At 38.2% G+C, this 12,138-nt stretch overlaps 2 protein-coding genes across 2 annotated transcripts in view; one reads left to right on the top strand and one right to left on the bottom strand.

Annotated features, from left to right (window-relative positions):
• Window positions 1–499: 499 nt before the first annotated feature.
• Window positions 500–12,138, top strand: part of LOC117374964 (guanine nucleotide-binding protein G(o) subunit alpha-like) — a 170,740-nt gene continuing 159,101 nt past the window's right edge. The window contains exon 1 of the mRNA XM_055223508.1: window positions 500–504. The gene's annotated coding sequence lies outside the window, so the exon portion shown is untranslated. The remainder of the gene's footprint in view (window positions 505–12,138) is intronic.
• Window positions 6,078–7,587, bottom strand: socs3a (suppressor of cytokine signaling 3a). The gene is made up of 2 exons (XM_033971715.2): window positions 7,414–7,587; window positions 6,078–6,861 (listed from the first exon to the last, which is right to left on the bottom strand). Exon 2 carries the CDS (start codon window positions 6,727–6,729, stop codon window positions 6,118–6,120), a length of 612 nt encoding a protein of 203 aa, XP_033827606.1. The 5' UTR covers window positions 6,730–6,861; window positions 7,414–7,587; the 3' UTR covers window positions 6,078–6,117.

Below are 12,138 nucleotides of genomic sequence, written 5' to 3' on the forward strand. Positions count from 1 at the left end.
TATTATTATTATTATCATCATCATCTCCATGGTAACCACTACTCCTGACAGGATTTTTTTACAGACTGGCCTCAACTTTTCCTCTGAGCACATAGAAAGGGATTTATGGTTTCTGTGTACACCATGTTATTTGGTTTTCTAAGTGCATATTTCATAGGCCAGATACATCATCTTTCAAAAATAAACTGAATATTTTAGTCAAAAGCCAGTGCATTTTACAATAGGAGCATGTGTCACAATAGTCGTCTGGATCCCACTTAGAGCAGCACTGTTTAATAGCATTGAAAACATAAATCAAACTGAACATATTTAATGACACCTACTCAAGAGCAGAACACATTACAATTAAAATATTGACTAGCTCCCTAAACATGTAATTGTAGACACACTACTTGTTACAGTTACGGGGTCAAATAGTTTGAACTCTATGTTTATTTATACACAAACAGTGAAATCCAGTAAGTGCCTATGTGGCATTCCAGTCACACTAGAAGGCTGTTTAAGGTCACCTGATGAACTCCGATACAAAAGCGACCGGTTTGGGCCAGCTAGTCAAGACAGTGTTATGTTTCAGCTTTTTCCATTCACCCTGTTTTGTCACTAAATGTTTTCCAATAAAAAGCAATTATTAAAAGGCCATGGTATATGAGAACATACCATCAGTAATAGCTTCAAACAGACTGGCAGAGCAAGTTATTTAGTATCTACAGGGCTTTAAAGGATCTTTCTGCTTGTTTGTGTCTCAGATTAGGGGCTAAGTTATATCATTGAAAATATCTTTCACATATCTGTAGATGATAGGAAAATCACTAAAATTCTTGAACAAACAAAATGAACAAAAGCACCCCCATGACTGAGCCCTGTGGAACACCCGTGGCAGCTAAGCATGAGCAGATATGATGTGGTTAGCTGACATAAGATACAGCACAGGAATAATATGACACCTCTGAGAGTTCTACCAGGAGGCTGATTGATGCACTTAATTAATATTAGTGATTAGTGCAACCAAGAAAAAGATGACTTTCAAGGTAATGGTTCACACACCCAAAGAAAAACATTTATTTATTTATTTATTTTTTATTTTTTTTTAACCTTTGTTACATTTATGTGGTTTTCCAGTTCATTTATTTAGTAAATGGGTTTTGTTTTTGTTTGTGCTAGTTGCTTGCGTGGGTGGAATTGGAAAAAAATTGCGAGATAGAGTCCAATGTTTGAGCCACAAGGGGTTTACTCAGTTTGGGTTTTTTTTTGGGGGGGGGGGGTTTACCATTGCACATAGAAGCCCATATCCATATACCCATATAAAGCCATATGATCCATTCTCATTGTTATATGTAGTATGTCTATCATTGCCTCAGATATCTGCACTCTCCCAATGATAACATTATTATCCAACATTTCACTTCCAGTCAGTGTTTACAATAGCACTTGTAAATGATAACTGCATAAAGCTTGGATACTGAAATATTACACCAAATGGTTAATGATCCAACAACACATTGTAATCTTTTATCTGTGAAAATACCTTACAGTACACATAATAATCTAGAATAATAGATTCACATCAATGCACACTCTGAGGTGAAGCTCTGCTCATTAAAAATGTATTGAATGAGTTAATGCATGAAAACATTATTAGAATATATATTTTTACAGTAGCCTTCTTTGTTACTTTTCTTTTGAAACTTATGCTACTACTACTGTCACTATAACTATAAACAGAATGATAATTTATCACTAGAATTATAGATATATTTTTGGTAAAAAAAATAAATAAATTAAATTAAATTAAACAATATTAGTCATTAAACTTTCCCATAAACTAAAATGGGATGTTTGGATATATTTTACTTACTGTATCAGTTCAGCTGTTCCACTACTGTCTTTATTACATGACCTTTATAGGTTGGTTGACTTGTGTTGAGCTCGGGAAGTGCATGGTTAAATATCACATGCAAAATCACCTCTTCATGAAGAGCTTCACTGGAAATTCTGAAGTGTTTCCCTGGAAGCGTGGCTTGCCATCAGGCAGCTGCAGCTTTCAGGTTAAAAAGCCATGGGCCATGACTGAGGGAGCGGTATAAGTTTACTGGGAAAGGAGATTTAAAATAAATTTGACAAAAGTGTACTTGTAAGATCACTGAACATGATTTGTATACAAAATAAGTCATAGTGCACTCAAGTATTTAATCTCAAAGTCATTGTTTGTCAAAGTGTGAGGGCATTTTACTGTGAAAGACTACAGTTTGTTTGTGTTTTTTTTTTTTTTGAAGCGACAGTAGATGAATAATTGCTTTCACCAACACAGGAGAGGATTTCTTATACCAGGAGCTTTAGTCCAGTTGGGGATCAAAACAGTCTTAGTTACATACCAGGGCAGAGATAAAACAGAAGTGTCAACAATCACAGTGAGCCAGAAATATACATCACCTAGAAGAATGATCTGCTTTGACAGAAACATTCGTGTAGTGTCATAATATAACTATAAATAATAGCAGTGCCACTCCTCTGACCGTAATGTAAGTTAACTGTATGTCTTATATGTTGACATAAATCAGGACGTCAGCCCTAGCTACCAGGAGTTGTACATAGCAACAGTTTGATACAGTTGACACATATTTTCCATTTGTTCTGTTCTGGGTTATGCAACCTCTAAACCAATGGGTTTGTTTGGATACTGAATTCAAGAATCTTTTTTTTTTGTGTAATATAGTGACGTAATTGGCTTTTCGGCCTCTCTGACAATGAGTCATAAGTCGTTTCCCAGAATGCAAGGGAGGATTTCTCTCCAGCTGATTTTGCTTACACATGATCAGTATTTAAATATAAGGTGTTCACCTTAACTACCAAGTGAAACTAAAAACATATTCCAGTAGCTTTAGGGTGTGTCAAATTAATTAATAGTTTATAACTGTTTTGAGTCAGAATACAGAAATCAGCCACAGAAGTGTTACAACATAAGCCACATACAACATAAAATATTTTTGACAAATGTTATGCCTTTATGTATAATATAAGATAATATATTACACAACAATACTAATATTAGACATGACCTGATATGAGATGGGGTTTTTTTCGATAAAGGAATTAAAAGATTTTGAGCTTTTCGGCCTCTAACTCATATGTGCTATGAATGAAACATGACGGTCACTTCTTCATAGGCATGTTTTTCACAACCTTCACAGTCTTACTTGTCTTGCACAATGCACACTGTTTTTGTCTAGAACACATTGTGAAATCTGAAATATGTCAAATATGCAAAAAGTGGGGGTTATTTCAACAAAAGTCCAGCTGTTCCGTAGCCAAATGTCAACACAGGCCAATGCATTGTTATTTTGTGTCCTTTAATTTCCTTCACAATTATAGATTCCCTTAAGCGAAAAGGAATCATGAGGGCCAATGTGCAGCTATGCAACAGTGCAGAGAAGTGCTAGGGAGAGTCCTGACAGTAAATGAGCAGTGGAGCAGGAGGAGCATGCCCGGAGAACAGGCTGAGGGAGGAGGTGGAGCTAGTGGCTCTTAAGTGACTCACAGCTCACTCCTGGGTTGGATCCCATATCTGGCATCTGGGGCTCATTGACGACAGCTCCATGGCGACCAGCAGTTGTGGAATTGTAAACAGGCTAAGCGACTAGAGCGGGAATCGGCCTCTCCACATGCACTGAGGAACCTTGAAGGGACAGGCGGCTTATTGTAGCATACGTGTGCACTGTGAAGGGGAGCAAGTGAGGTGATGGGCTGCTATAGAGATATCCTCCCAAAATACAAATTACACATTCTACTAAAATGGATTACTCATATCATTATCATCATATGCAGGACCAACTAAATAAAACCTTCCCTTGTTGTCAGTTGCTTTTTACCATTGAAATAAATGGTAATAATAGCTTCAGTATTTAAACTGAAATACCAAGTCATCTTAAAGGATTCATGCAGTGTTTTTTGGTTAAATATAGGTCTATTTCTAAGATCTTTCTTGGAGCTGTTTTAACAAGCATCAAGAAAGTAATGGTAGTAAAAGATGCTTAGATTTGTTAAATATAGAGCTATTTCTTGTAGTCAGGCCTGGGGCTGTTCACGTGTCACTAAATTAGTTAGTAGTAGTAATAGTAGTAGTAGTAGTAGTAGTAGTAGTACTAATCATCTAAGTTAACCTAGTAAGTTTATCTGGATCTTTGAAGTGCACGGGAGCACTTAGCAATGATCCAGTGAGAGCCTCAGCTTCTCAGTAGTAGTAATATTCTACTTTAGGAAAAAAAAACCTGGTGACTTTCAGAAGTCACGGGTCACACAGATGGCTTATATGAAGAGTAGGTTTGTCAGTGCCGCTTTGAAACAGCACAGGCAGTTCCTGAGAATCACATGACCCACTACCAGAGAATTTCTCCAGAAGGGTTAATGAAATGCTTTTGTACTTGGAAGGATTTTCTTAAGTATAGGCAGAGAGACTGTGCCAAGCTATAAACAGATCAGTCTGCATTGCCTTTAGGTTAGTTCAGTTATTTAAATAGCTTGCACTGATGAAGGTTTAAAGGGAATTTTGCTGACATCATTTGCCAAATAATCAATGCTGCATTTCTTAGTGGTAACTGACTTGATACAGTGCATGACATGTAAACTTAATAGTGTCTTTTATGTGCATTTCTATATGAATATTTGGAAGAGAAAAACTATAAACAATCAAATTACATTCAAATATTCACTTTTAACTCAAGTGAATATATTGTTTCTGTTCTTACTCGTTTTTCTCTGCAGCTTCAAGTACTTGCTGAAAATGAATTTAGAACATACAGTTAAATTCAAATTACCGTGTTAATGTAGCCTGATCTGTCTCCACACAAGTCTTACTGAGGAAACAGGCTGATGGAGTACAGGATATCCATTTCTAAAAATAATCTCCACATCCAGCACAGACTGACACTGATAAACCTGTTTTAGGGTGCAGACAAAACTTTGTGTACTTTACAGCATTATTGCAATTACATGATGCAAACAAAGACATGATGACTTCACATGCTTCTTTCATTCACTGGAATAAAGGGCATGTGCTGACGGCACTTCAGGCGTCTTTGTGGTGTACTGGGTGTGGGACTTTCTGAGAATTTCTACAGTATATTTGTACACACTTGCATGTGTGAGCATGTTGGATAATTAAGTCACAAAGGCTAATATCTCACAAGACATTTTAAATTAAATCAACAGGCTGACGATAGCTCCTACTTAAAAAGTGTTTTGCCATAAATATAAGAAAAGGGAAAACAAGAGATTTAGTAGAAAAATAGTAGTTTTATTATAAATTATGGAAATGTAAAATATAAATAAGTGCAAAGTTGTATCAGTCTCATTGCTTCGTCAAACTTTTAAAATATCTTCAAGCATTCACAGCCACTAGCTGGATAAGTGTATCTTTATAAAAGACAGTCAAATTCATCAGAATTAAGCCTCCCTTCATGTAAACATTGCTTGTAGAAAAAATAAAATAAAACTAACATATATGTCATTTCATCTCCACACAAGGAGAAACACTGACTAATACATTCGATTATTCCCAATGAGGAATCTTGTCTGTGCCATTGTGGTGTATTTCATTTGGTTTTGGGTGGATCATAAACAAATAAGATCCAAATATGTAATAACCCAACAGTGTTCAGGGATATTTGGCATACACCTCTGTCTATAAGTACATTTCAACATTTCGCAACTAAAATCAGCCCTTTTCATGTTAAGGTTGGCACAACAGGACTAGTGTGCATTCCAACAAGACACTAGGTAACAGGAGTCATATTTACGATCAGACACATCAAACACATGTGATTCAGTCTATCATTAGATTGTCTTCTTGTGTGGGTGGCTTCACCGGTACAGCCTAAATTGCTAGCAGCAGAAGAGGGAAGTTGTGTGTCACTCCGACAGCTGACTGTAACTTCTACGTCATTGCTGGGTTTCTCTCTCATTCCACACACCGCCTCTGTGGGGAGTTGCTCTTTCGATCCACTTCCCAAAATGTGGATAAGCATTTCTTTGGAAAACCCAAGCTCTTAGGGCTGCATTTTCCATTCCCTGAAACCAGCCACTTTCATTCCCAATTTAGTTCCTTCAGTGAGTCCCACAAATCTAGATAGGTGCATCATACTCTTGCAGGAAGTCTTTGAGTGGGTGAGGCAGCTGGTCTCTTTTGGAAGAAATGTCCAGATGACCGTTAACAGTTTTTCTACACAGATGCTGTAATGTGGACAAGCTACATGACAGCGGTTTCACCAGTTCTAAGGGGATCTTCTCACCTCCAGAGTAAATGTAATACATGTTCCCACCACGCTTGCTTTGTGGCATATAGTAGTGAACAAGTTTCAGGATACAGTCAAAATGAGGTACTGACTGGACATTTTTAGGGTCCGTTTGTAGAAAGAAAGATGTTGGATCACTCTGAATGCGTAGATTCTTGGTGCCAGATGCAGTTTTGACACTTAAAGTGAAGAGGTGGCGGTTATCAGAACTGTCCCGAACCAAGAAAGTACCCGTGGACTCAGAAGCCAGCATGGCGTTGGCCTCTTTGCCATTTATTGCTCCCCAGTAGAAGCCACTCTCCTGGAGTTTGTGCAAAGTAGAGAGGACCATCTGGTACTGAGCTTTGGAGCTAAAAGTCTTGTAGCGCTGGTGCAGCCTCATGCTTGTCGAGTCCAAGGGGCGGCTGCTCATGACGGAGACAAACTTGCTGTGAGTTACCATGGCGCTGCGTCCCACTCTGTAACAGCCTGTGGGGGGCACACAGGGCACCACACAGACGGATGAAGACAGGTCAAATGGGTCTCCGGGAGGTCACAGAGGGAAAGGAGGACAGGATGTCTGTGAATAAGGCACCTGTGGAGAAGAGAGGTGTCAGTAAAACAACATAGAAATAAATAAATACAAAGATTTTTGCCATCCAGATGCTAACATAGGTGATGTAAAAAGGATAATTTAGCTTTACTCATCAATCCGTTTTTGACTTTACAAAGAGCTGGTCGTCATGTTTTTGTTCATTATGATGGAAAACTTCATTGAGTCTTTTCAGTCTGTTGGTGGCACTAGGCGCATTGTAAATGAGCCCGTAAAACCTCATTTCAAGTCATTTTAAGTCTCCGGTCCACTAAGCCTAATGTGAACCATATAGTCCTTGTTTAACGTTTGTGCGCATTTCCCGGAAACTTTTACTTGTGTGTAATTTGCCCTCGGGACGCAGGCACCACGGTCAGTTCCAGTAAGAACAGCGTAATCCCGGTTGCGCAACATGCATGCCATTTAACACCATTACAGTACCAGAACTACAACATCATAGCCGAACATTTATAGTGCCTTTACTTCTTATGTGGCCATACAGTCGCTATAGCAAACTCATTTTAGCAAGTAAATGAAGAAAAAATAGCTTCTCACCTGTCCAAAGTTGCTCGTATGTTCAAAGTCGCTCCTGTGTGTGATATCCAAACAGCGTAAAGATACAGTCAGTTTGTGTAAAATGTCTTTCGGCTTGTTTTAAAAGTCTTTAGGGTAGTTCCCTTGCCTTGGTTTGTTAGAGCTTGCTTTGCCGAGGAGCACAGAGCGGCCCGAGCTCTTATGCGCACAGAGACTCCGCCTCCTCCTGCCAGTAAACTGGCAAGCTGACAGGAAGCGTGTATTTATTTTCTGGATTCTTGCAGAGTCCCTCCCCTAGTGAGACAAGTGAGTTCCAGCAACTATTTTTATTTAGCAATAGCAAAGAAGCATCTTTTGTGTAGGCCGTACCAGCGCGCAGCTTTGAATACATTAGAATAACACATTATCTATTGTGCACAATGAGCACAATAAATGCTTTGCTTTTATGACGATGACATTTGCGTTTGAAGCCATACTTCAGTGGAACAGGTGTTAAAGGTTTCTGTAGAAATTTATGGTTGATAACCTGTTGCCACCGCAGCTCATTCTGAAGTTAAGCAACTACAGAACTTACAGTTAAAGAGACAGACCCAGCCATAAATCAATACTAACTAATCCTATGTTTAAGTGTGACATCAGATCCTGGTACAGTCTAGTCTTTGGTAACACACGTGTGACTGGTGTGCTGCTCACAGTACATGGGGCTGACTCAAGTCTTTAGCTGTGGGCCTGAGACTGGGGCAGACAATGTGGAGTCATGTTAGGTCATCCACTCCTCTTAAGAATACGCCTTATTTTACGAACAGTCAGACAGGAGAAGTCGCTCTATACTGTTCATGTGCCATCACTTGAGACTCAAATTTCAGTTGTTAGTTAAAGTTTATCTGAGCCTCTGTGGACAGAGGAGGGAGGATTTCAGTTTGACGCCAGAGTCCTTGATGGGTTTTGGTAAATGCCAGCTGTGTCCACAGAGGTGAGTCAGGTGTTGGCTGATTCAGACCACCAGGAAGATAAAGATATGGGAGGAGGGAAATCTCTGCTACCTCGTAACAATCCCAGAAATTGTTCCCAGAAAATTCATTGTGTCATCACATGAGGCATCTGCTCAACATCCTAATGCTCTCTTGGGATTCAGATTAGAGTCAATGAAGGGAATGAGCCAAAGGTAGAGCACGTCCCACTTATGTTTTACTGGAGCACTTCTCCATAGAAACCACAATGCACATTATAAAAGCTGAGTAGGCTATTTCACACAAGCGCTATTATTTCCCAGGGAAATAACCCCTGAGACTGGACAAGGGTTAAGATTGTTATGCTTTTTCAGTTCAAATAAAACAAAGTATTTCTTCAAATGGAAAAGAGAGTGATTCCACATGTGTATATGCAGTTGATGGTTTGTTAGTTAAAACTGCTGCTTGGAAGAAACACCAGCTGTTAACCCTACTCTACACTGACTCACAAATAAACTCTTGGCTCTGAAAATCACAAGGCAGATTGTAAGCGATAAACACAATAAAAAGGTCTTGACTAGGTCAAGATATAGGAAAGAATACTGGTTATTTTGTATTGTTTATTATAAGATATAGTGATTTTCTTCTGAGCAGACAAAAGGAAACATGAGTGAATTTCTTATTACAGAAGTTACAGTAAACCCAGTTCCTGCCAGAACTGACTGTTCTTCACTCTTACGAATATCATTTAGTGACTGAGAGCTTTGTCATTCAGTGTGTTTACCTAACTTCCTCATTTGTTGCACTGTTGTAATTACCAATCACAGAGTAATAGTTTCCTGGTAGTATGAACTGTCTTTTTAATTCTGTGCTTCTGCCGTTTGAATTGTGCTGGTTGTGTATATTTGCATATTTCCACTGCTGCCTGACGTTCTTGAGCACATGGTGCACTACGAATGAGATTATTGCTCAACTGCTTTAAGGAAAAACACCATTTACCTTTGCCCCAGAAGGGAACACCTTTACATGTCTGCTAACTTTTAATGTGCTGATCTACTGTCATAGCATTTTCAATGGCATTACAGGTTCAACTAGGACATTATATACTATATAATATACTATACACTACTATATGTATGTATGTTTTGAACACACTATCTTGAAATAGATATTAAAATAGAACAGAATAGAAATTTTTAAAGTGTATAAAATTGGGGCCATTGTCCGCTACTCAATTGTCTTTATAGACATTTTACTGCTTTACCGGGAAAGTTCCACAGCATGGCATTAAACTTATGTGCTTCCATTGAACAAGCAGGTGATACTGTCAGACTGGTCAGATCTATGGAGAGGTGACCCCTCTTACACTGAGAAAACATGTTTTTCATGTTATTTTTGCTCAATAAGTGCAAGATATATTTCAATGCCATACTGCGGAATATCCCAAGCAAACCATTCACATCACCTTGGAGTTGACTGCCCACCAAAATAGTTGTGTAGTGTATCTTAAAAAAAAAACTGCAAACAAAACAAAACAATCATAAGTTTGTCAGCTTAATGACAATTATATATAATGATATCATTTGCAGAGGTCAGTGCATCTTTTATTTTTACATTGAAGTTTATTTTTGCTGCACAGTATATTTAGACAGTGAGATTTATTGATACAAAAAACAAAAACAAACACACCCTTTGCACTAACATGGTATATGATGACAGTACACCAAGATCAAACAGTTGTGTCCTTTTACGTACATGTCCACTTGGCTACAGCATGAAGGTGTCAAAGTTGGAGTCCTGGTCATGTCTCTGACGCTCCTCCCCACATTTCTAGCGTATTTCTGTCCAAGTATCGTCACCACAGCTGTCTTCTGGGAAGGTCTAAAATGAGACGACACACCCATAATCACATGACTTTTTCAAACTGTCAATATAGACCTGTGAATGAAAGCATGACATTAAAATACAATAATCAAGTAGTGTAATCGCAGTTATTCAATATACAGTTTATCGTTTGTCTTGACAATTATCATTTCCTGAATCACTGACTGCCAACATTACATGGGCATGGGTCCAATACACCAGCTTCATTGTATTGGGTGTCCTCAAGGGGAGACAAAGATGGGAATGAGACTGGCACAAACTTGCTGATTTGATTAAGAATTTCCAGAATGTGCTTTCTTTTTATATAGCCCATTTTTACTTTCCTGGCAAAAAACAAATGAACCAATAATGTTTTTTTTATATGTTGAGACTGGAAGGCCATGTGGGTCACTTACCAACAGTTTGGTCATGTGACACCATTAAGGCAACAGTGAGGTCATTCTGGCCAGATCAAAATCCATTCTTTCCAAATCAAGCAGCTCAACAAATGTGGCAACAGCTATGTTGACATTTAGACTCAACTTGTGATAGCAGATATCGGAAATATGTGCTGCAAAAAAGTGATTTGGCCATTTTGAAGGCTTTTGAGGAAGACAGTAAAAAAGTTGCAAACGTCACCATGTCTATTTTTGTGAGCCACATTGTGATAGATGTGGTTGCTCAGCACAAGGCACCTTCACAGTTCCTGGAAGGGAGAATTTCTTAAGTGAAATTATTGCACATCTGCTTGTTAACAAAAGTGGAAATTAAGCAAATGAGTAAAGCACGCTAACTAGAGTAAATATACTTGTAAACTAAATGGTTATGGTAAAATTAGGTAATATTAGTAGCAATAATCAAGGTATCTGAAATTGTATTCTGGTCTATGCCCATCTACATCTGTATTTTTAATGGATATGCCTTTTATCATATTTTACAAGGTAGACTGCCTTATAAATGAGAGGAAAACTCATGGGGCTTTTAATGTCTCTCCTTTTACTCTTAGTTCTTACCACAATGAGGGCAAACTTCTGGAAACGGTTCCCAGTTGAAAAGAATGTTTGATTGTTTCAAGGTTGAAATTGCATCAAGACAAATAATATGACTGATCCATCTTGCTGCCGCCACTGTAGGGTTTATCCGTATCAAATGCATGGAGAGTTCAAAATGGACTTTCATTCCCACAATACCCCGAAATAGCCAGTTGATGTCATTGAGGAGATGGAAATAAGCTTGTCTACATTGTAAGCCAGCAACTGATGAGAACACCTTGTTTAAAATTAGACTGCAATGCAATTTAGGCTGTAACTACTTGACATGCCTGCGTGTTGCATGTCCACACTTCCTCTAAAAATTGGCGTAACATGATCCTTAACTGTGCCAGTAAGAAGACTGATGTTTCCTGGTGCAGACTTTGTGCATGTGCAAGTCTCAGTTCTGTAGATAAGGCAGAGGAGCAAGTGCACATGCCGACATACCTAGATAAAGGAAAAGACATCAAGGTGGAATGCAGGGGATTACCCGAAAAACCTTCCTTATTGCACAGGTGAATGCAAGGTTATGACAAATAGCATGCATGGTGAACTCTCCCAGCATGCAACAGTCATTAACTTTACACTGCAATACAAAGAATGCTGTTGCAGAAATGTTGTATGCAAGAATATGAATACTAATAAACTGTTTTGAAGGACATTTTATACATTCAGCATTATGTACAATTATGTATTCATTTATTTACTTTTGCTATGTATTATGCACAAATAAAAAAGGTAGCCTACATCCAACAAATGAAAAAACACTACCTAATTTAGCCAAAAAATACAATTCAGAAAAGACGTTATTTGAATTTATAGGGCAAGAATTTTATAATGTAGCATCACATTTTGCAATAAGAATTAATTTTTCAATGATAAAATAACAGTTATTAGGCTCA

The sequence above is a fragment of the Periophthalmus magnuspinnatus genome, chromosome 8 (genome assembly GCF_009829125.3).
Source record: "Periophthalmus magnuspinnatus isolate fPerMag1 chromosome 8, fPerMag1.2.pri, whole genome shotgun sequence".
Taxonomy (NCBI): Eukaryota; Metazoa; Chordata; class Actinopteri; order Gobiiformes; family Gobiidae; genus Periophthalmus; species Periophthalmus magnuspinnatus.

Excerpts from the sequence above, each read along its gene's own strand:
- socs3a (XM_033971715.2), bottom strand. The coding sequence starts at position 6,729 with ATGGTAACTCACAGCAAGTTTGTCTCCGTCATGAGCAGCCGCCCCTTG.